The following is a 24,427-nucleotide window of genomic DNA, read 5'->3' as shown; positions in this document are numbered from 1 at the left end:
CATCTAATCTAGACCTACGAAAAGGGGAAACACAAATTCTACCATATGATGCACATCGAGCCTGGAAAAGGACATTGTTATCCCCAAAAATGTTTCCAGTGATAAAGACAGTGAATATGTACAATAAGATATGCTACTGTTCGCTCAATTGGGAGTTGGGAATGTTGATAACTAGAGACAGATGAGTATATTCTTGTCTTCTCTTTTCAGCAATAGTCATTTGCTTTCTAAACTATGTTTTTCCTACGATTTGAATTTTTGAAATAATGCGAAAGGCCTAGGCCAATTTAACTGCTTTTCACTGACTGCAGCAATTCAACAATCAGCTATGATAGCGCCGGAAGAAATGGTAGCCGTTTTACGGGTGCCTAACCAATTGTGCCATTATGTGTTTCTGCCACGGTATTTTACGGCAAAAAAGAGCTTCTGGATATCAGAACAGCGATCACTCACCTTTTTCTCTAATAAGCAGGATGCACAGGATGTACTTCAGACACCCGACAAGGCCAATATCCCTGTCATTGGCAGGAGAAAGAGACCCAGGTATAGAGGACACAGGGCGGGGTACCTTGTAAGGATCCGCCGACAGCGAGTGGGAAATCTGCCTTTACCATCAATATTACTTGCCATCATACAATCATTGGACAATAAATTAGACGAGGTACAATCACGAATATCCTACCAACGGGACACCAAAAACTGTAATATCTTATGTTTCACCGAATCGTGGCTGAATGACGACATGGATAACATTCAGCTGACGGGATATACGCTGCACCGGCTAGATAGAACAGCACACTCCGGTAAGACGAGGGGGGGCCGGTCTGTGTATATTTGTAAACAACAGCTGGTGCACAAAATATAAGGACGTCTCTAGATTTTGCTCCCCTGAAGTAGACTATCTCATGATAAGCTGTAGACCTCACTTTTTTGTCAAGAGAGTTTTCATCTATATTTTTCGTGGCTGTCTATTTACCACCACTGAAGAATGCTAGCGCTAAGACCACACTCAGTCAGCTGTATAAGGAAATAAGCAAAAAGGAAAACGCCAATCCAGAGGCGGCACTCCTAGTGGCCAGGGACTTTAATGCAGGAAAACTGAAATCAGTCTTACCTCATTTCTATCAGCATGTTAAATGTGCAACTAGAGGGAAAAACTCTCTAGATCACCTTTACTCCACACACAGAGACACATACAAAGCTCTCCCTCGTCCCCCATTTGGCAAATCTGACCATAATTCCATCCACCTGATACCTGCTTACAAGCAAAAACTAAAGCAGGAAGCACCACTGACTTAGTCAATAAAGAAGGGGTCCGATGACGCAGATGCTACACTACGGGACTGTTTTGCTAGCACAGACAGGAATATGTTCCGGGATTCCTCCAATGGCATTGAGGAGTACACCACATCAGTCACTGGTTTCATCAATAAGTGCATCGATGACGTCGTCCCCACAGTGACTGTACGTACATACCCCAACCAGAAACCATGGATTAAAGGCAACATCCGTACTGAGCTAAAGGGTAGAGCTGCCGCCTTCAAGGAGCGGGACTCTAACCCGGACGCTTATAATAGATCCTGCTATGCCCTCAGACGAACCATCAAACAGGCAAAGCGCCAATACAGGACTAAGATTGAATCGTACTATACCGGCTCTGACGCTTGTCGGATGTGGCAGGGCCTGCAAACTCTTACAGACTGCAAAGGGAAGCACAGCCGCGAGCTGCCCAGTGACACGAGCCAACCAGACGAGCTAAATCACTTCTATGCTCGCTTTGAGGCAAGCAACAGTGAGGCATACATGAGAGCATCAGCTGTTCTGGACGACTGTGTGATTATACTCTCCATAGCCGACGTCAACATTCACAAGGCCGCTGGGCCAGACGGATTACCAGGACAGGTGCTCCAGGCATGTGCTGACCAACTGGCAGGTGTCTTCACTGACATTTACAACATGTCCCTGATTGAGTCTGTAATACCAACATGTTTAAAGCAGACCACCATAGTCCCTGTGCCCAAGAACACTAAGGTAACCTGCCTAAATGACTACCGACCCGTAGCACCTACGTCTGTAGCCATGAAATGCTTTGAAAGGCTGGACATGGCTCACATTAACACCATTATTCCAGAAACCCTCGACTCACTCCAATTTGCATACCGCACCAACAGATCCACAGATGATGCAATCTATATTGCACTCCACACTGCCCTTTCCCACCTGGACAAAAGGAACACCTATGCGAGAATGCATTGACTACAGCTCAGCGTTCACCACCATAGTGCCCTCAAAGCTCATCACTAAGCTAAGGACCCTGGGACTAAACACCTCCCTCTGCAACTGGATCCTGGACTTTCTGACGGGCCGCCCCCAGTTGGTGAGGGTAGGTAACAACACATCTGCCCTGCTGATCCTCAACACTGGAGCCCCTCAGGGGTGTGTGCTCAGTCCCCTCCTGAACTACCTGTTCATCCACAACTGCATGGCCAGGCACGACTCCAACACCATCATTAAGTTTGTAGACAATTCAACAGTGCTAGGCCTGATCACCGACAACAACGAGACAGCCTATAGGGAGGAGGTCAGAGATCTGGCCGAGTGGTGCCAGAATAACAACCTATCCCTCAACGTAATCAAGACAAAGGAGATGATTGTGGACTACAGGAAAAGGAGGACCAAGCACGCCCCCATTCTCATCGACGGGGCTGTAGTGGAGCAGGTTGAGAGCTTCAAGTTTCTTGGTGTCCACATCACCAACAGACTAGAATGGTCCAAACACCAAGACAGTTGTGAAGAGGGCACGACAAAGCCTATTCCCCCTCAGGAAACTAATAGGATTTGTCATGTGTCCTCAGGTCTTCAAAAGGTTCTACGGTTGCACCATAGAGAGCATCCTAACTGGTTGCTTCACTGCCTGGTACAGCAACTGCTCAGCCTCTGACCGCAATGCACTACAGAGGGTAGTGCGTATGGCCCAGTACATCACTGGGGCTAAGTTGCCTGACATCCAGGACGTCTATACCAGGCGGTGTCAGAGGAACGCCCTAAAAACTGTCAAAGACTCCAGCCACTCTGCTACCGCATGGCAAGCGGTACCGGAATGCCAAGTCTAGAAACAAAAGACTTCTCAACAGCTTTTACCCCCAAGTCATAAGACTCCTGAACAGATAATCAAATGGCTACCCAGACTATGCATTGTGTCCTCCCCCCAACAGGTCTGTTGTAATCGGCGCACGTGGCAAATAAACTTTTATTTGATTTGGTAGGCCATTTACTGCGCGCTACCCAATTTGTGCACTTAAAACAATTCACAGCTCATTCTTTAAAAGAAACGAATGATCCTCTGTGGCCAAATCATGCTCTTTGGTTTAATATTTTGAATGATTGTATTTATTTCTGTATCGGCAGAAGTAATTATAGCTAATTTGGTAATTTAATTAAATTACCTTTATGGGAAGCTTATCTTTCCCTAGCCTATTGGAAGCGACGCTTATGCCAACATCAATGTAAAAGAAAGCATAAAACAGCTGGCCCTGAGGCTTACAAGGCCGAGTTCAAATGCAGACATCAAATTCAGAGCAATTGTCTGGCACTGTCTCTGCTTAAAATGAAAGGCATGCAGGCTGGTAGCTTCTCTCCAAGCGATGCTCCGCATGGTCCTAAAGCCAGCTATTCGAAACGCTAAACATTGCATTTTAATCGGGATTGGAATGATTTTACTCTACATTTTTGATGTCTACTTTTACATTTTTTTAAAGGAACAAACTCAGTCTGGCTTTCAACTTACTCTTGAAAGTTGCTGCACAAATATTTGATGGGGGTGGGGGGGGGTGCTGAGGAGTATGTCAGTCTGTAATAAAGCTCTTTTGTGGGGAAAAACTAATTCTGGTTGGCTAGGCCTGGCTCCCATGTGGGTGGGCCAATGCCATCCCAGGCCTACCCATGGCTGCAACCCTGCCCAGTCATGTGAAACCCATAGATTAGGGCCTAATGAATATTTTAATTGACTGATTTCCTTTTAAGAACTGGAATTCAGTAAAATCTTTGAAATTGTTGCATGTTGCGTTTATATTTTTGTTCAGTATGTAACTTGTCAGAAATTCCCAGATCAGCTAACATTTTTTTAGCCCATAGTAATGAGTCACTGAAATATCACATGAATACACATTAGACATTGCAAAAAAGTATAGAATTGCAAGACCATTCTCTCTCCGCCAACAAGAGGGGTGTGAACAGTTTGTGTCTCGAACAGTGCTTGTGCCCATAGAAATACACATTCATTTCCCACCCAAGTTAACCAGTATGAACTGAAACCCCCAAAATGAAAGGCTACCACACAAAATGTACAGTACAAGAGTCCAGGACAGTACCAAAAAAGTCAGGGAATGTGAGCTATGGTAAACCTAAACATCAAATTGAACACTTGCACATTCTTTGGCACTTTGAATACATAATCTATTTGATGCATCATTGATGGTGCCTTCAGACACTTTAACTCTATGATGACTTAGATGCTCATATAAGTTGCTTGAGAATGTGAGTGGTTGGTCTGAGACTAGCAGATTGTCACGATTGCCGTAAGGAGCGGACCAAAATGCAGCGTGGTATGTGTTTATGATGATTTTTTAAATAAAAGAAAGCACTGAACACAGAATACAAACTATACAAAACAATAAACGAATGTGAAGCTATAATGAGAACTGTGCTGACACAAGCAACTAGACATAGACAATCACCCACAAACAAACAGTGAAACCCAGGCTACTTAAGTATGATTCTCAATCAGAGACAACTAATGACTAATAGAAAAACAAACATAGACTGCCCACCCCAACTCACGCCCTGACCATACTAAATAACAATAAAACAAAGGAAATAAAGATCAGAACGTGACACAGATGAGTTGAATTTACATTGAGTCTGTTGATAAAGTAGCACAAGTAAATACTTTTTTTGTCATTGTTTTTTCCCAACTCGACATGAGAATGTGTCGAATAGTTGCTTTGCTTTCCAAGATTTTGAGTGGTGTGTTATTGTGGTCATCATATTGGCAGAGACTATAAATCATGAATGAATGAATGAATCATGAATAAGCCCTTGTAACAATGGGTCTCGTGTCCACTTCACCCAGCAGCTTTACCTCAGTGCTACTTGTTGATTTGTTTTGTTTCTTTGGGAGATGTAGCCTAATTGAAAGAGGCTTGAATTTCAGACTTCCTCTTGGAATGTCCCTGGGGGAGATTTAGCCTGAACAGGTTTCTCAATCCTCCCTTTATTCGGACCAAGAGTTGTTCCCGGGGGTTTCAATCAGCAGAGGTGAGGTTTATTTTTGGACCAAAGGTTTCTCACAGCATAGTCCCGGCCAGAGAGGTATGTATGTCTTTCTGGGAAGATTGTTGATGTTGTTCCCCTGCGTGCTCTCTTGACTTAAATTGTCATAGTTGCTACAGTATAAAGTATTGTCAGCAAGCTGATTGCAAAAACGTCTCCGTTTTGTAGATGGGGAACTTGATATGGATAATGGGATACAAATGTTTTGTGTGTTCTCTATAATGATATACAGTGCTGAGAATTTTTGGACTTGGCCCTCTTTCCATCTCCTCTAGGAAGTGTGAAACTGAGATTGGCAGTAATTGCTAAATATTTGCTTTAAAAGGTCAAATCAGCCCTCATATCACACCATTTATTGTGTTGTGGAATAGGAACTCACCTGTTCCCTGTTTATGCTTAACAAAAGAACCAGAAGAATGGCCTTTTAGGGAGTTGTTTTTCGCCACTGTGCTTCTGCCTCTGCATTGCTTACTCTTTGGGGGTTTAGGATGGATATACCTAAAGCGCTCTAATAATTGCTGTTGTAAAGAGGGCTTTATGAAATAAATATGAATATTTGGTTAATAACGAATAATGAAATGATGATAATAAATCTATTATTATTATGTCATGTTAAACAGGGTGAAAGGGTAAATAATTCATCTTGTGTTAGATTAATCTATATTCTTTCTGTCCAAAAGATGGAAACAACAACCACTGAGAATGGAGGTGGAGGAACCAGTGGGTCAAAAGATTACAAAAAGGTATGGATTCTTTGGGCCCCGGTAATTGATTTCTAATTTATGGCACACATCTACAAATCCTGTATAATGTCCTTCTGAGTGTGAACAAGGTCCCATTGGTGAACTGAGCTTCAAGAAGGATTACTGCCATTCCTCTTAATATTGGGCAATGCTTTGCCCTCCCTGGACTGGAGATGGTGTTGTGGTTGAGCGTTACATAATGGGGCTCAGTGTGTCTGTTTGTTTGCTGATGGAGGGGCCGCAGCGGCGGATAACGTGATTAGGTAGATCAGCCACTGTGTTTAGCCACACGAGGTCAGAGCGGAAATGCCAAAATCAGTTACAAAGCTACAGGTGGTCCTGGTATCCATGAACGTGTTGACTGACATGCATCAGATGTACCTTTCAGATGTACAAAAATGGTATGGTTTGATCTGAAATCCCTACACATTATGATCAGTGTTGTATTGATTGAGAATATTATGTTTGTGTGGTCCCAGCCAACTGCTGCTGCACTGAAAGGAGCCATCCAGCTGGGCATTGGGTATGCTGTGGGGAACCTGATATCCAAGCCTGACAGAGATGTGCTCATGCAGGATTTCTACATGGTGGAGAGTGTCTTTCTACCCAGGTACAGTACACAACACTGGCATCACTCAGCAGGCTTATACACATCACTAGTTAGTGACATGAATACAGCACAAACCCTGTTAAAGAAGCAAATCTGACAGAGTTTCCCATTGACACAGAAGTCCCTTTCACTACAAAAGTCCTACTCCAGTCTCCTCACCTCATTTAACACCTGCTCATTTCCACGTTTTCATACATTCATAGAATGTTTGGGAATGACGTAGAGTAAAGCATATGTGAAACTTCGCTGACAATATAGAGTGGGAAAGTGGCAGTGCGTTTGGACAATTAATAAACACTGCAGTGAATAAAACCTAATAAAAAAAATCTGTCTTGTCCCGGACTGGACTCTACACAGACCGGTACTACATAGCCAATCAGAGCTACAGTAGGCCTATATGCAAATGAGCTATCTGCCACACCGGCCTGCCATCACTCACTTTGAACTGGACTGTGTGTTTACAGGCAGTAGCAACAGCACGACTTTAGATCATTAGAACGCATTCGGGAAAAGCCACAAAATACACCTGAATGAATTTCTGCATATAAATAAAGTACCACGGGTGTCCTCTTACATTTGCAGACTTTACAGTCCTATTAATCAAATAACCATGAAAAGGTAAGCTATCTCTCCCACAGATAGCACCGTAACTTTTTTTTTTCCTCCATCGTTTCTTATGACTGAAAAAGCTTCTAGACATCAGAACAGCAATCACACACCTCGATCTGGACGAAAACATCTACTTCAATGAGTCTACGCCACAGGACATACTGCTCATTTAAGGATGTGAAATGTCAGAATAATAGTAGAGAGTGATTTATTTCAGCTTTTATTTCTTTCATCACATTCCCAGTGGGTCAGAAGTTTATATACACCAAATTAGTATTTGGTAGCATTGCCTTTAAATTGTTTAACTTGATTCAAATGTTTCGGGTAGCCTTCCACAAGCTTCCCACAATAAGTTGGGTGAATTTTGGCCCATTCAAAATCAAATCAAAATCAAATCAAATTTTATTTGTCACATACACATGGTTAGCAGATGTTAATGCGAGTGTAGCGAAATGCTTGTGCTTCTAGTTCCGACAATGCAGTAATAACCAACAAGTAATCTAGCTAACAATTCCTAAACTACTGTCTTATACACAGTGTAAGGGGATAAAGAATATGTACATAAGGATATATGAATGAGTGATGGTACAGAGCAGCATAGGCAAGATACAGTAGATGGTATCGAGTACAGTATATACATATGAGATGAGTATGTAAACAAAGTGGCATAGTTAAAGTGGCTAGTGATACATGTATTACATAAGGATGCAGTCGATGATATAGAGTACAGTATATACGTATGCATATGAGATGAATAATGTAGGGTAAGTAACATTATATAAGGTAGCATTGTTTAAAGTGGCTAGTGATATATTTACATCATTTCCCATCAATTCCCATTATTAAAGTGGCTGGAGTTGAGTCAGTGTCAGTGTGTTGGCAGCAGCCACTCAATGTTAGTGGTGGCTGTTTAACAGTCTGATGGCCTTGAGATAGAAGCTGTTTTTCAGTATCTCGGTCCCAGCTTTGATGCACCTGTACTGACCTCGCCTTCTGGATGATAGCGGGGTGAACAGGCAGTGGCTCGGGTGGTTGATGTCCTTGATGATCTTTATGGCCTTCCTGTAACATCGGGTGGTGTAGGTGTCCTGGAGGGCAGGTAGTTTGCCCCCGGTGATGCGTTGTGCAGACCTCACTACTCTCTGGAGAGCCTTACGGTTGAGGGTGGAGCAGTTGCTGTACCAGGCGGTGATACAGCCCGCCAGGATGCTCTCGATTGTGCATCTGTAGAAGTTTGTGAGTGCTTTTGGTGACAAGCCGAATTTCTTCAGCCTCCTGAGGTTGAAGAGGCGCTGCTGCGCCTTCTTCACGATGCTGTCTGTGTGAGTGGACCAATTCAGTTTGTCTGTGATGTGTATGCCGAGGAACTTAAAACTTGCTACTCTCTCCACTACTGTTCCATCAATGTGGATAGGGGGGTGTTCCCTCTGCTGTTTCCTGAAGTCCACAATCATCTCCTTAGTTTTGTTGACGTTGAGTGTGAGGTTATTTTCCTGACACCACACTCCGAGGGCCCTCACCTCCTCCCTGTAGGCCGTCTCGTCGTTGTTGGTAATCAAGCCTACCACTGTTGTGTCGTCCGCAAACTTGATGATTGAGTTGGAGGCGTGCGTGGCCACGCAGTCGTGGGTGAACAGGGAGTACAGGAGAGGGCTCAGAACGCACCCTTGTGGGGCCCCAGTGTTGAGAATTGTTACCTACCCTCACCACCTGGGGGCGGCCCGTCAGGAAGTCCAGTACCCAGTTGCACAGGGCGGGGTCGAGACCCAGGGTCTCGAGCTTGATGACGAGCTTGGAGGGTACTATGGTGTTGAATGCCGAGCTGTAGTCGATGAACAGCATTCTCACATAGGTATTCCTCTTGTCCAGATGGGTTAGGGCAGTGTGCAGTGTGGTTGAGATTGCATCGTCTGTGGACCTATTTGGGCGGTAAGCAAATTGGAGTGGGTCTAGGGTGTCAGGTAGGGTGGAGGTGATATGGTCCTTGACTAGTCTCTCAAAGCACTTCCTGATGACGGAAGTGAGTGCTACGGGGCGGTAGTCGTTTAGCTCAGTTACCTTAGCTTTCTTGGGAACAGGAACAATGGTGGCCCTCTTGAAGCATGTGGGAACAGCAGACTGGTATAGGGATTGATTGAATATGTCCGTAAACACACCAGCCAGCTGGTCTGCGCATGCTCTGAGGGCGCGGCTGGGGATGCCTGCAGCCTTGCGAGGGTTAACACGTTTAAATGTTTTACTCACCTCGGCTGCAGTGAAGGAGAGACCGCATGTTTCCGTTGCAGGCCGTGTCAGTGGCACTGTATTGTCCTCAAAGCGGGCAAAAAAGTTATTTAGTCTGCCTAGGAGCAAGACATCCTGGTCCGTGACTGGGCTGGATTTCTTCCTGTAGTCCGTGATTGACTGTAGACTCTGCCACATGCCTCTTGTGTCTGAGCCGTTGAATTGAGATTCTACTTTGTCTCTGTACTGACGCTTAGCTTGTTTGATAGCCTTACGGAGGGAATAGCTGCACTGTTTGTATTCAGTCATGTTACCAGACACCTTGCCCTGATTGAAAGCAGTGGTTCGCGCTTTCAGTTTCACGCGAATGCTGCCATCAATCCACGGTTTCTGGTTAGGGAATGTTTTAATCGTTGCTATGGGAACGACATCTTCAACGCACGTTCTAATGAACTCGTACGTTCTAATGAACTCGCACACCGAATCAGCGTATTCGTCAATGTTGTTATCTGACGCAATACGAAACATGTCCCAGTCCACGTGATGGAAGTAGTCTTGGAGTGTGGAGTCAGCTTGGTCGGACCAGCGTTGGACAGACCTCAGCGTGGGAGCTTCTTTTTTTAGTTTTTGTCTGTAGGCAGGTATCAGCAAAATGGAGTCGTGGTCAGCTTTTCCGAAAGGGGGGCGGGGCAGGGCCTTATATGCGTCGCGGAAGTTAGAGTAACAGTGATCCAAGGTTTTTCCACCCCTGGTTGCGCAATCGATATGCTGATAAAATTTAGGGAGTCTTGTTTTCAGATTAGCCTTGTTAAAATCCCCAGCAACAATGAATGCAGCCTCCGGATAAATGGTTTCCAGTTTGCAAAGAGTTAAATAAAGTTCGTTCAGAGCCATCGATGTGTCTGCTTGGGGGGGGATATATACGGCTGTGATTATAATCGAAGAGAATTCTCTTGGTAGATAATGCGGTCTACATTTGATTGTGAGGAATTCTAAATCAGGTGAACAGAAGGATTTGAGTTCCTGTATGTTTCTTTCATCGCACCATGCCTCGTTAGCCATAAGGCATACGGCCCCACCCCATTCCTCCAGACAGTCAGGTTTGTAGGCCTCCTTGCTCGAACACACTTTTTCAGTTCTGCCCACAAATTTTCTATGGGATTGAGGTCAGGGCTTTGTGATGGCCACTCCAATACTTTGACTTTGTTGTTCTTAAGCCATTTTGTCACAACTTTGGATGTGTGCTTGGGGTCATTGTCTTTTCAGGTTATGTCGATATAGGACTCGTTTTACTGTGGATGTAGATACTTTGTAGCTGTTTCCTCCAGCATCTTCACAAGGTCCTTTTGCTGTTGTTCTGGGATTGATTTTGCACTTTTCGCACCAAAGTATGTCCATCTCTAGGAAACAGAACGCGTCTCCTTCCGGAGAGGTATGACGGATGCATGTTCCCATGGTGTTTATAGTTGCGTACTATTGTTTGTACAGATAAACGTGGTACCTCCAGGCGTTTGCTCCCAAGAATGAACCAGACTTGTGGAGGTCCACAATTCTTTTCTGAGGTCTTGGCTGATTTCTTTGGATTTTTCCATGATGTCAAGCAAAGAGGCACTGAGTTTAAAGGTAGGCCTTGAAATACATCCACAGGTACACCTTCAATTGACTGAAATGATGTCAATTAGCCTATCAGAAGCTTCTAAAGCCATGATATAATTTTCTGGAATTTTACAAGCTGTTTAAAGGCACAGTCAACTTAGTGTATGAAAACTTCTGACCCACTGGAATTGTGATACAGTCAATTATACGTGAAATAATCTGTCTGTAAACAATGGTTGGAAAAATTACTTGTGTCATGCACAAAGTAGATGTCCTAACCGACTTGCCAAAACTATAGTTTGTGAACAAGAAATTTGTGGAGTGGTTGTAAAACAAGTTTTAATGACTCCAACCTAGGTGTATGTAAACTTCCGACTTCAACTGTGTATATATATAATGTACTGTAATAGAGGTCCTGGATGGCAGGAAGCTTGGCCCCAGTGATGTACTGGGGGTACCCACTACCCTCTGTAGCATCTCACAATCGGATGCCAAGCAATTGCCATACCAGGCGGTGACGCAACCGGTTAGGATGCTCTCGATGGTGCAGCTGTATAACTTTTTGAGGATCGGGGACCCATGCCAATTCTTTTAAGTCTCCTGAGGGGGAAAGGCGTTGTCGTGCCCTCTTCACAACTATCTTGGTTTATTTGGACCATGATAGTTTGTTGGTGATGTGGCAATGAAGGAACTTGAAACTCTCTACCCGCTCCCCACAGCCCCGTTGATGTGAATGGGGTCGTGTTCGGCCCTCCTTTTCCTGTAGTCCACGATCAGCTCCTTTGTCTTGCTCAAGTAGAGGGAGAGGTTGTTGTCCTGGCACCACACTGCCAGGTTTCTGACCACCTCCCTACAGGCTGTCTTAAGAACAAGAGGAGACTAAGCACGCACCCCTGAGGGGGCCCCCGTGTTGAGGATCAGCGTGGCAATGTGTTGTTGCCTACCCTTACCACCTGGGGCGGCCCGTCAGGAAGTCCAGGATCCAGTTGTTTAGTCCCAGGGTCCTTAGTGATGAGCTTTGTGGGCACTATGGTGTTGAACGCTGAGCTGTAGTCAATGAACAGCATTCTCACATAGGTGTTCCTTTTGTCCAGGTGGGAAAGGGCAGTGTGGAGTGAGATTGAGATTGCGTCATCTGTGGATCTGTTGGGGCGGTATGCGAATTGGAGTGGGTCTAGGGTTTCCGGGATGATGGTGTTGATGTGAGCCATGACCAGCCTTTCAAAGCACTTCATGGCTACCGATGTGAGTGCTACTGGGCGGTAGTCCTTTAGGCATGTTACCTTCGCTTGAAATCAATCAATCAAATGTATTTATAAAGCTTTTTTTACATCAGCAGATGTCACAAAGTGCTATACAGAAACCCAGCCTAAAACCCCAAACAGCAAGCAATGCAGATGTAGAAGCATGTAGGTATTACAGACTCGATCAGGGAGAGGATGAAAATGTCAGTGAAGACACTTGACCCAGACATGCGTGACCTTCGAAGCTTCACTGAAAGATGCACATCTGTGACATCTGTTTGGCACATCTTATCGCACAGCTGATGCTTCTTGTATACTTCAATACTTTCCTTGTAGTGGTCCATCACTCAGTCACAATATTCTCTGTTTGCTCAGTGGTTCCCAAACTCTGGGGCCAACTTACTCTTGAAAGCTGTAATAGTAGAATAATTCAAAATGAGGTAGTGCATCAACAGTTTTCCTCTTGTCATTGCTCCCTCAGAGAGCTATGCCTAGCGGTTAAGAGCGATGGGCCAGTAACCGAAAGGTTGCTTGCCTGAGCCGGCAAGGTGGAAAAATCTGCCGTTCTGCCCTTGAGCAAGGCAGTTACACTGTGCCGTGGACTTCGATAAAGGCAGCCCCCCGCATCGCTCTGATTCAGAGGTTTTGGGTTAAATGCAGAATACACATTTAGGTTGAATGCACTCTGTTGTGCAACTGACTAGGTATCCCTTATAATGTTTTAGAAATGACCAGAACCAACTTACTAGCCCATGTCAGCTAATGTTTTTTTATCTAGGTTTTTTAACCCATTTTTTTGTTCCCCAATGATGGAAGGGGGGCCCCCGAGTGGAAACGTTTGGGAACTGCTGCTCTAACTGATACATTTGTGTACTGTACCCTGTTCTATTGGGATGCAAATGTCCGTATTTTCAGTGGTAAATTAGTGTTTGTATATGGATGTATAGGGCTGCTGTTGTACACACAGATCATAACACTGATCTGTTTGTGTGATAACACTTGTGTTGTCAGTGAGGGGAGCAACATGACCCCAGCGCACCACTTCCCAGACTTCCGCCTCAAAACCTACGCCCCTCTCGCCTTCCGCTACTTTAGGGAGCTCTTTGGCATCAAAGCAGATGACTACCTGGTTAGTGTGGAAAACCCTTTACAGAAAACACTCCTACACACCATGTGCTTCTCTGATAATACAGCATACAATCATGTAGTAATACACCCCATTAGAGTTGTCTGATCTATAAGTAAGAGCACAGTGTTCACACTGGGCACAGATGTCATTTCATTGTCTAGTTTGGATTTACATTTGAGTTGTCAACTAATGTGAATTCAATGTGAAATCAACAAAACATTTCACCATGTCATTGGATTTAGTTTAAAAGTTGGGTGAAAAAATTACAATTCCCTTACGTTGATGCCTTTTTTCAAATCCAATCAGTTTTCTATGTTAGTTCAACGTCATCACATTTACATTTTTGGGTTGAAATTACTTCGAAACAATGTTGATTCAAACAGTTTTTACCCATTGGGTTTGTTTTGTTATTTGAAAACTGCCATGTTGCTGTCCTGTCTATATGAATGCATGCTATTGGCTCTTCCTGTATGAATTCCAGTACTCCATCTGTAATGAGCCTCTGATCGAGCTGTCCAACCCCGGGGCCAGCAGTTCCTGGTTCTACCTGACCAGCGACGATGAGTTCATCATTAAGACAGTGCAGCATAAAGAGGCTGAGTTTCTGCAGAAACTCCTTCCTGGTTACTACATGGTGAGCCCCTCCCTTAACACAAACACCATTCCTGGCATAATAAATAGGGCAACTCCTATCAGTTCTAGTGCCTTCAGGATATTCTTATTCAAAGATTGTAAAGTTTAATTTAAATGTTGGCAACGTGTGAACTATTCTCAGATGTATCTCTTTTTCCATCTTGTTTTATTTCAGAATCTGAATCAGAACCCGAGGACACTACTACCTAAGTTCTACGGCCTGTACTGCATCCAGTGTGCCGGGGTCAACATCCGTCTGGTGGTGATGAACAACGTGTTGCCCAGGGCCCTCCAGATGCACTACAAATACGACCTGAAGGGCTCCACCTACAAACGCCACGCCTCGTGCAAGGAACGTGCCAAGTTCTCACCCACCTTCAAAGACCTGGACTTCCAGGAGATGCTTGAGGGCCTGCACTTTGATGGCGACACGTACAGTGCCTTAATGAAGACACTGCAGAGGGACTGCAGGGTGAGGCCACTCGCAGTAGATTCACTTACTTATTGGTATTGCATATTCAAAACATGAAGGCTAGTCAAATGTGTGTTGTTCGAGGGACATTTTAGTTCCTTCAATAGCATTTGGTTGGATATTTGTCATTGAACTTTGAACCCTCATTGGCAATCATGTTACATAAGGATGACTGGCCTCTTCTCCATCACATTGAGCCCTTCTGAATGACTGCATTATTATTCAACAGAGGAACTGGACATGTGGTAGGTAGGCAGTAGCACGGTAAGCTAACTCAGGCATTGTTAAGGCCTTTGTTTAGAGGAGTTATAGTGTCACATCAGTGATGGTCAGAAGCAATGTTCCCTCTAAACTGTGTACGAGATTGAACTTCACTCGTATTTGTTCCATTCTTTGATTTCACTATTTTCCATTCATTATCCCGCACTTTCAGATTCAAGCACAGTCTCCATTTCCCCACCTAACCACCCAGGGCCTTCCCACCATAACCGATCAGAGCTGCAGTAGGCCTATATGCAAATAGCCATTGCCATATATGGATCTGTACCATTCACTTTGAACTGGACTTTGTTTAGACTACAGTATGAGCGGTTGCGAGTAGATTTGCTTGTTTTGAGAACAAAGTGAGAGCTGCATGTAGCCAGGTGTGCAGATTTGTTCATATTCTTTGCTAGTTGGTGAGTTATTAGCCCAGTTATAGCTCATTTCTAGTAAACAATAGGGGAGTGGCTGCTTCCAACGAGCACAAAATATGTCCATTTCTAGCCATCTTTGAAAAGCCAGTCAGGTAAAGAGTTTTTTTTAATGTCTTAAAGGGGAAGTTCTGTATTTTAAGACGGTCTTGAATAAGCTAAGCAGCCAATAGGCAGAGCGTAGCATAATTTGTCTTATTCTTTGTAATAATGGCATGAGAATAATAATACATTTTATTTTGTAAAGTGGTTTCTTGCACCACACAACATTTTCAGTCACCTCCTTGTCTGAAGGACTGGTGGATTAACAGGTAAATGTCAAGCCTTCATGTTTTTTTTCAAAAGTCTCATGGAATGTAGGCATTGAACACCACATGTTGGCTGCTACTGTAGGCTGAATGATAGAACAGGTATTTCCATGTTAACATTTTAGCATGGAAATAACTGTTCTATCATTTTGTGCTTTTTTTCACCATTGCTTTTGATGGTAGGCCACTCTGATAGGCCAACATTATGATCAAATAGCTACAGTAACCTACTTGGCAACTGTTGAAACTGTAACTTTAATAGTGGGTACAGCCTCAGAGTTCACAGGAAACACGTGCCGGAAGTTGCTCCGAATTTTCACAATGTTCAAGTATGCGCTCAGCAGACCAGAAATGTGCTCAGTGGCGAAAAAAATAGGGGGAACATTGGTCAGAAGGCTAGAGGTTTAAGTGTGTTTGGTTTGCTAATCCATCTTTGGTGGCTCATTTGACAGGACTTTCAGCATGGGTGGTTGTTGAAGGTCACATGGAGTGGTCAGTTAAGAGGATTGTTGAGAATTTAAGTGGGAACAAAATGTGGTCATGTTTGCTTTGGTCATGTGGCCTTTTATGTTCCTGTCATCTTAATGTGTGTGTGTGTGGATTGTGTGGTCATGTGACGGTCAGGTCCTGGAGAGCTTTAAGATCATGGACTACAGCCTCCTGCTGGGGGTGCATGTGCAGGACAAGAAGTGTCTGGACAGGGGGGCCAGGGCGGACAGTAAGCGCCTCAATGGCCAGAGGGTCCTCTACTCCACCGCCCTGGAGTCCATCCAAGGGGAAGGGGACGGCAAGGTTGCAGAGCCAGTGGCCGACGATGACACGTGAGAGAACATTCACCTTCATAAGGCCCTTTCACCAATGACATATCACTGACTTCACAATGAGTCATTGTAAACATTAGTGCATTGTATTATTCACACCATAATTCAGTCACACACTGCATAGCAGCTGTGTGAGATGTAAATTCCTTTTTTTTATCCATTAGAATGGGTGGAATTCCAGCTAAACACAAAGATGAGAAGCTGCTGATCTTCTTAGGGATCATTGACATCCTCCAGTCCTACCGGTGAGGACTTTTTGTGGAACCACTGTCGTCATTTCCATCAAGACAAACGTATCAATGTTACACATAACATAAATGATCTTTGTAACACCTGTGCTTCTTTTTAAGGTTCATCAAGAAGGTGGAGCACTCCTGGAAAGCCCTCGTACACGATGGGGTAGGCTACAGTGTGTGTGTGTGTGTGTGTGTGTGTGTGTGTGTGTGTGTGTGTGTGTGTGTGTGTGTGTGTGTGTGTGTGTGTGTGTGTGTGTGTGTGTGTGTGTGTGTGTGTGTGTGTGTGTGTGTGTGTGTGTGTGTGTGTGTGTGTGTGTGTGTGTGTGTGATTGTATTCAAATTCCATTTTGCTCTCATAGCGACCGGACACCTGTGTATCTTTGTGTTTCAGGATACAGTGTCAGTTCACAGGCCCGGTTTCTATGCAGACAGATTTTTGAAGTTCATGGGCGGCACTGTATTCAAAAATATCCGTCGTAAGTGACTTCTTTCACTTAAACATCCTCAATATGACCTTATATATTTCCCCATTCCTTTTCTTTGTAATTTCACTAATGCTCTCTGTTTATCTCTCTCCCACGCTCTCTCAGCTCTAAGAGGAGCATCCTCCAAGAGGAAGAGGAGCTCCATCCATGCGATGAGGTCAGCCTCCCAGGAGGTACTGTCCCCCCAAAAGGAGGAGAAGAAGGACGAGAGAAAGGCCCAAAGCATGGAGAGCCTGGGTGGACAATGTAGTCACCCTTTATTGAAAAAAAAGACACAACCCACAATCTATTGGGCCTGTACACACGCCATGCACTATCTGCTTTATCCTTTGACATTTCTTTGTATTTCTCTGTTTTGTTCAACAGTAATGAGTTCCTCCAAGCACCCTGACCTAGTCCTACTTCCGAAATGTTTAAATCAGGCTGTTTCCTCATCCTTCTCCACTCTTGAGAAGATCAAGAAAGACCTTGAGAAGCACCTTGAGGAGCACCTGGAGAATAGGTACAGTGTCGACTGCACATTAAATCTTTACACCTTCACCACTTAGCACAAACTGGTTGAGTCAACATTGTTTCAGTGTCTTTTGTTAAATTATTGTGACATGGAATCTACATGGAAAATACATTGGATTTGAAAAAAAGTTAACTGTTGTTTTGAGGGTGAAATTTCAACCACCAGATTACGTATGTGATATTTGTAACCAATTTTCAACATAGACAAACTGTGTATAAAATATGTTGAGTTTGTACATTTGAAACAACGTCAGATCTCCAATGTAAAATCCACTGTCAGAAAAAGATAAAAATAGGCTGGGCAGCACTTCCTACTGGAGAATTGATCTACAACTATTAATGTGGTCTCCCATCCAGGGTATTAACCAAGCCCAGCCTCGCTTTTATATTTATCACTGACTACTACCAATGTATTATCATGAGAACAATTATTGAGAGATCTCTTCTCTATATTCATTGTTTCTATCGAAGTCATTCCAAAGCGTAGGTTAAACGGAGTAAATCAAATGTAACTAGACTATACGGTGCCTTCAGAAAATATTCATACCACATTTTGTTACAGCCTGAATTCATAATGGATTAAAAAGATTTGTTTTCTCAGCGATCTACAAACAATACCCCAGAATGACAGTGAAAACATGTTTTTAGAAATGTTTGCAAATATATTGAAAATGAAATACAGAAATATCTCATTGACTCATTGGTATTCACACCCCTGAGTCAATACTTTGTTGAAAGAAGTACCTTTGGCAGAGTCTTTCTGTGTAAGTCTGAGAGCATGTGCCTATTATTATTTTCAAAATTCTTCATGCTCTGCCAAATTGGTTGTTGATCATTGCCTGACAACCATTTTCAGGTCTTGCCATAGATTTTCAAATACGTGTAAGTCAAAATGAACTTGGCTACTCAGGAACATTCACTGTCTTTTTGGTAAGCAACTCCAGTGTAGATTTGACCTTGTGTGTTAGGTTATTGTCCTGCTGAAAGGGGAATTCCTCTCCCAGTGTCTGGTGGAAAGCAGATTTTGCCTGTGCTTACGTTTTTGCTTGTGCTTAGCTCCATTCCCTTTCTTTTTGATCCTGAAGAACTCCCCCGACCTTAACAATTACAAGCATATCCATAGCATGATGCAGCCACCACTATGCTTAAAAATATGGAGAGTGGTCCTCAGTAAAGCTTTGTATTTGATTTGCCCCAAACATAATACTTTGTATTCAGGACAAAAAGTGAATTGCTTTGCCACATTTTTTCGCAGTATTACTTTAGTGCCTTTTTGTAAACTGGATGCATGTTTTGGAATATTTGTATTATGTACAAGCTTCCTCCTTTTCACTCTGTAAATGAGTTTAGTGTTGTGGAGAAACTATAACATTGTTGATCCATCTTCAGTTTTCTCCTATCACAGCCATTAAACTCTGTTTTTCAAGTCACCATTGGCCTCATGAGGAAATCCATAAAGGGTTCATTTCTCTCTGGCAACTTAGTTAGGAAGGACGCCTGTATCTTTGTAGTGACTGGGTGTATTGATACACCATCCAAAGTGTAATTAATATCTTCACCATGCTCAAAGGGATATTCAATGTCAGTTTTTTATTTATTTTTACAATAGGTGCCCTTTGCGAGGCAATGGAAAACCTCTCTGGTCTTTGTGATTGTATCTGTGTTTGTAATTCACTGCTCGACTGAGGGACCTTACAGATAATTGTACAGTATGTGTGGGGTACAGAGAAGGTAGTCATTCAAAAATCATGTTAATGCACAATTGTGAGTCCATGCAACTTATTATGTGACTTGTTAAGCACATGTTTACTGCTGAACTTATTTAGGTTTGCCATAACATAGGGGTTGAGTACATAATTCGACTTTGCCGTTATTGTGTGACAAAAAAACAAAATGTAATCAAATTTTAAATTCAGGCTGTAACACAGTTGGGGGTGTGAATACTTTCTGAAGGCAATAAGTCATATCATCAATTATACTATTTAGGCCTACAAAGCATTTGCAAATTCATCAAGTAATTGTTTCATTTTAACCCAGGGTTCAATTTAGATGTTTTTTTGAGATGGAGACGTGAATCCAACATATCAATTTGTAGACAAACTGGAAATGAATTACAACACAACCAAATATCAATATTTTGAAGGAGATCTTCTGCTTGGATAGTTCCATCTGTGCCACTGACTTAGTCTGGCTTAAAATCTAGTTTGTCTACAAATGAATAACATCTCCATCTCAACCAAAAATCTAAGTTTAAGCACTTTAAATAAAAGTTTGATTTAGTCCTATTCTTTAACTTTGATTCTTGGTTGAGATGGAGACGTGAATCCAACATATCATTAATTTGTTGACAAACTGGGAATAAAGCCAGACTGGGTCATTGGCACAAAGATACATCTCCTTCAAATGTTTATTTGGTTGTGTTGACAATGAAACACAAATAGCCTATTAACTTGTCGACAAGTTAACAAATTATAAATTGGATTCACGTCTCCAGCTGAACCAAAAATAAACGTTTAATAATAGGATTATGCCAGTTGCTCAGATTAATCTATCCAAGGATTAGATATCCTTTAAATGTTGATATTTGGCTGTGTTGTCAACCAAACACAATTCAATAATATTTTTCTAATAGTCAATAGCCTAAAGTTAAAGCTATCTTACAAACTAATGTAACAGTATTTATTCAACTTTAAAATGAGTAACACATCCATTTTGAGGTTAGTCTAGTGTAACTATAATTGTCTTATGTAATCATAGAAAGCATGCATGTTCAAGGTGGCATGCAAAGGTCTCAGGTGTCACGCCCTGACCGTAGAGATCCTTTTATTCTCTATATTTGTTTGGTCAGGGTGTGACTCGGGTGGGAAAGTCTATGCTCTCTGGTTCTTTGTTTTTGCCCGGGTATGATTCTCAATCAGGGACAGCTGTCTATCGTTGTCTCTGATTGGGAATCATACTTAGGCAGACTTTCTTCCCTCCTTTTCTCATTTGTGGGTTGTTGTCTTCGTTTAATGCATGTATAGCCTTACGGAGCTTCACGTTAGTTTTTGTTGTTTTGTTGGCGACATTTAAAAAATAAAGAAAAATGTACGCTCACAACGCTGCACCTTGGTCCGGTCATTTTCAAAACGACGCACGTGACAGCAGGTCTGTGGAGATCTTCACAATAGCTATAATAATCTGTGCAGAATCTCAAACATTGATCACTTGCACTATGTACTTTTAATGTAATCTCAACTGCAATCCAGGTCATTTGGTTGTGCTATTAGATTAAGCACAGTGATCATACATTAAGTTGTTGTATAAATAAACAATATCTGACATTGTATTACCATTTGAATTTTGTAGTTTTAAATGGTTGAAAGCATAGTGATAACACATTGGGAATTTAACAAACATCTGGCTGTCTTTTTGAGTTGCTGAATAAAGGTTGAAATCTCAATGGTCAATGTCTCAACCAAATAATACCCAAATTTCCATGTTGAAATGATGTGGTGTGCCCAGTGGGTCCTCACCCTGATTGTACACCGCACCACCTCATATACACCAGACCTCACCCACTCCTTATCCACCTTAGCACCCTTATACCTTTCAAGGCTCACCCCTTGATGGAATCAACTGTTTGTTCTGTTAGACAGTGATGGAGTTATTTATCTCTGTTGTCCATTGTAACTCTTCCCACTGTCTCCTCAGTGATAACCATTGTGACTCCAGTGCAAATGTGGCCCTGGATGACACGGTCCCCTCTCCCCATACCCAGGGCAGCCCAGACTCTACGCAATGTCTACTTGGTGGGTGTACAAGATACACTATGCATTTAGTTAGGAGTCATTATCTGTTTAATAGTGTCTATGACATCATCACTTCTGCTTGTCTCTATGATATCATAAATATTCCATGCCCTTTGTAAGGTCACTGATTGTGTCGCTCTGTGACATCATCTCTATGTTAGCTCCTATGTATGACATCACCTAAGATGTCTTTAGACATTTCCCATATGTCCTTTTCAATGTCTGTCTCTGACATCAGCATTGTTTTTTGTTCTTCTCTATTACCAATCCTCTCTGTGAAATCCCTGTTTGTTTGGTAATTTATGATATCTTTAATATCTCCTTTGTTACATCTCTGATTCTCAACCTCTTATGTTCTAGTGAAGACGGGTGGAAGAAGATGAAAAGTCCCTTCCCACAGCATCACTAAATAGATAATGATCTCTTTAAGCATCAACTGCACATAAAAACACTATTATGACAGTGCTCCAATACAGACTGTCCTGCCTTTTGAAGTCATGACCTGCACTGTAAAGCACCTTTCAAGACCGTACACTTTGCTGCTACTTTAAAATCAGGGACAATCCTAAAGTTTTCGAATGGAGATTACTAGCAACAGTCACCTTGTGGAACATGCCAAATCACTTTTAATCAATGCTCCTCTAGCAAAGCTCTATTTGTATGCACATCCATGTGATTGATTATGGATTTTAATGTTGAAATATCACTAAAGACAATGTTCAAATCTCTGAGGTTGGATTCCTGAAAAATGTAATCTGTAAATGTTATTTGATTAAATAGGAAGCATTAAAAAAATTGTATATACATGCATAAAGATACAGAATTTAATGAAAATAAATCTAGAATAGTACAAGAAAATACTGTATTGAGCAAATGCTTTAGTTACATGACATACTGTTGAGACTCCCGAAATCAACCCATTAAGCCATATCACAATCAGTGCAGTAGACCTTGGACACCAGGGAACACACAATGTAGTGGGGACTTAAGGCTTGCACACATCGCACCGAATGTGGTTCTAGCATTCGTCTGCCAATCGTTCAGCACGCTGTGTTTTAGGGACCACCCGCTGTACATGTCTGACTGCCAAAACATTTCTGGCGATTCTACATGTAAAATTGATTCGCAGTTGTTTTGCAAAGTACATTCAGACGTGCTAAATAGTCCTACTCTTGGCCAGCAAATGCTATCGGTGTGTCTGAGCCCTTAGTTGCCAATCAATGTTCCATGCATTGAATTATTCAAGATTGTAAAACAGTGCCATGGTGAGATAATACCTTCGAAGGCCTATGTAATGTAGCTAAAGACATGTGATTATGCCATATCACGAAGTGTCTTCCTTTCATGATCACACTTTTTATAATGCATTTCATATAAGTGTAGGCCCATTAATGATCAGGCATGGTTGCAAATTTTATTTGTTTTAAAATGATGTATTTCAAGATCTTTTTTTTAAATGTACAGTTGGCATAATATGTATATTGTATTTTAAAATAATTAGTTTTCTATAAATATTTGTCTGTCAAATAAAATCAGATTTTATGCCGTAGCATTGTATGTTTCCGTCTCTAAATTCTCTATCATTGCCATGCCCACAAATGATCAATAGGGGGCACAATGTGTATAGAATTACTGATCTCTGTTTCTTTCCTCGTCGAGGATTATGTTATGATAGATGCAAACGCTATCAATATTCCATATAGAAGCTTTTTCAGTGAAAACTAAACGTAGAAAATATATACATTTTATCTGTTCATGTGAGTTTAAAAAACATGGGTTTGAATGGGGACTCCCGTTCTATTAATTCTATCAAGGCTATCAACATACCTGTATAATTTTTTATTCTATCCGATAACTGAAATTCAGATAATCTTAGAAAAACTGGACCCTGGTGATTCACAGCCAAGTCCTCCTGGGTCACGCCTTAAGAATGGGCTGTTGTGGCTTCAAACGTTGTTTTCATTATCTGGAGATGCACAGGACAATTCAAAAGGCTTTTATCGATCACAGTTTGGAGACCATTACATTTATACACATCAGGGAATCTCACTATTACAATCTTCTATGGACATTGCAGGCCAATGCTATCAATATACCCTGTTTGAAAACAATGAACCCACAATGAATCCATGATTTTCAAATGCAGAAACGCAACAGCTGACATCACGGAAACATACAACAGGCTATCAACATACAGTGCATTTGGAAAGTATTCAGACCTCTTGACGTTTTCCACATTTTGTTATTTTACAGCTTTATTCTAAAATTGATTCGTTTTTTTACACCTCATCAGTCTACACACAATATCACATAATGACAGAGTTTTTTTTTAAACAACATTTTTGCATTTGTATTAAAAATACACATCTGATCGTATTTACTTAAGTATTCAGATCCTATACTCAGTCATGTGTTGAAGCACCTTCAATTGAAGCACCAAATCCATTGAATTTAAGCACAGGTGGAATCCAATCAAGTTGTCGAAACATCTCAAGGACCATGAATGGAAACAGGATGCACCTAAGCTCAATTTCGAGTCTCATAGCAAAGGGACTGAATACTGAATAAGATATTTGTGTTTTTTTTTATTTTTAATACATTTGCAGACATTTCTAAAAACCTGTTTTCGCTTTGTCATTATGGGGTATTGTGTGTATATTGAGAGGGAAAATGTATTTAAACCCCAAACAGCAATCAATCCAGAAGTAGAAGCACTGAATCAAAATTGTGGCCTATTGATAACATGTCGGTAGGGATGGTAATGGTTGAGATAAAAATGGTTGAGTGGATGATGAGCTTCCTTTTATGTTTCACTTCCCAGGTATGATTCATACAGTTTCGGTGTGGATTAGGCCCTACTTTGAATTATAAGGAGTGTGTGATTGGCAGGAGTGAGTCGGCTTTGTCTCACCTTACATATTAATGAGCTGACATTCAGTTTCTGTACAATTCACGGGGGAGTGTGGACATCCGAACGGAAAGTGGGCTACA

The 24,427-nt window shown here is 42.2% G+C and overlaps 1 protein-coding gene across 1 annotated transcript; it reads left to right on the top strand.

The window, feature by feature from the left end:
* The first annotated feature begins 742 nt into the window (after positions 1–742).
* On the top strand, positions 743–22,918 carry LOC135543799 (phosphatidylinositol 4-phosphate 5-kinase type-1 beta-like). The gene is made up of 16 exons (XM_064971136.1): positions 743–803; positions 2,388–2,581; positions 2,856–2,866; positions 5,984–6,074; positions 6,554–6,684; positions 13,368–13,485; positions 13,967–14,119; positions 14,294–14,590; positions 16,215–16,411; positions 16,576–16,656; positions 16,762–16,810; positions 17,039–17,123; positions 17,238–17,378; positions 17,499–17,634; positions 21,339–21,436; positions 21,797–22,918. Exons 1-16 carry the CDS (start codon positions 743–745, stop codon positions 21,817–21,819), a joined length of 1,866 nt encoding a protein of 621 aa, XP_064827208.1. The 3' UTR covers positions 21,820–22,918.
* The last annotated feature ends 1,509 nt before the right edge of the window (positions 22,919–24,427 follow it).

The sequence above is a fragment of the Oncorhynchus masou genome, chromosome 8, assembly GCF_036934945.1.
Source record: "Oncorhynchus masou masou isolate Uvic2021 chromosome 8, UVic_Omas_1.1, whole genome shotgun sequence".
Taxonomy (NCBI): Eukaryota; Metazoa; Chordata; class Actinopteri; order Salmoniformes; family Salmonidae; genus Oncorhynchus; species Oncorhynchus masou.
The sequence above is the reverse complement of the archived record's forward strand: the minus strand, read 5'-3'. Positions and strand labels throughout refer to the sequence as shown.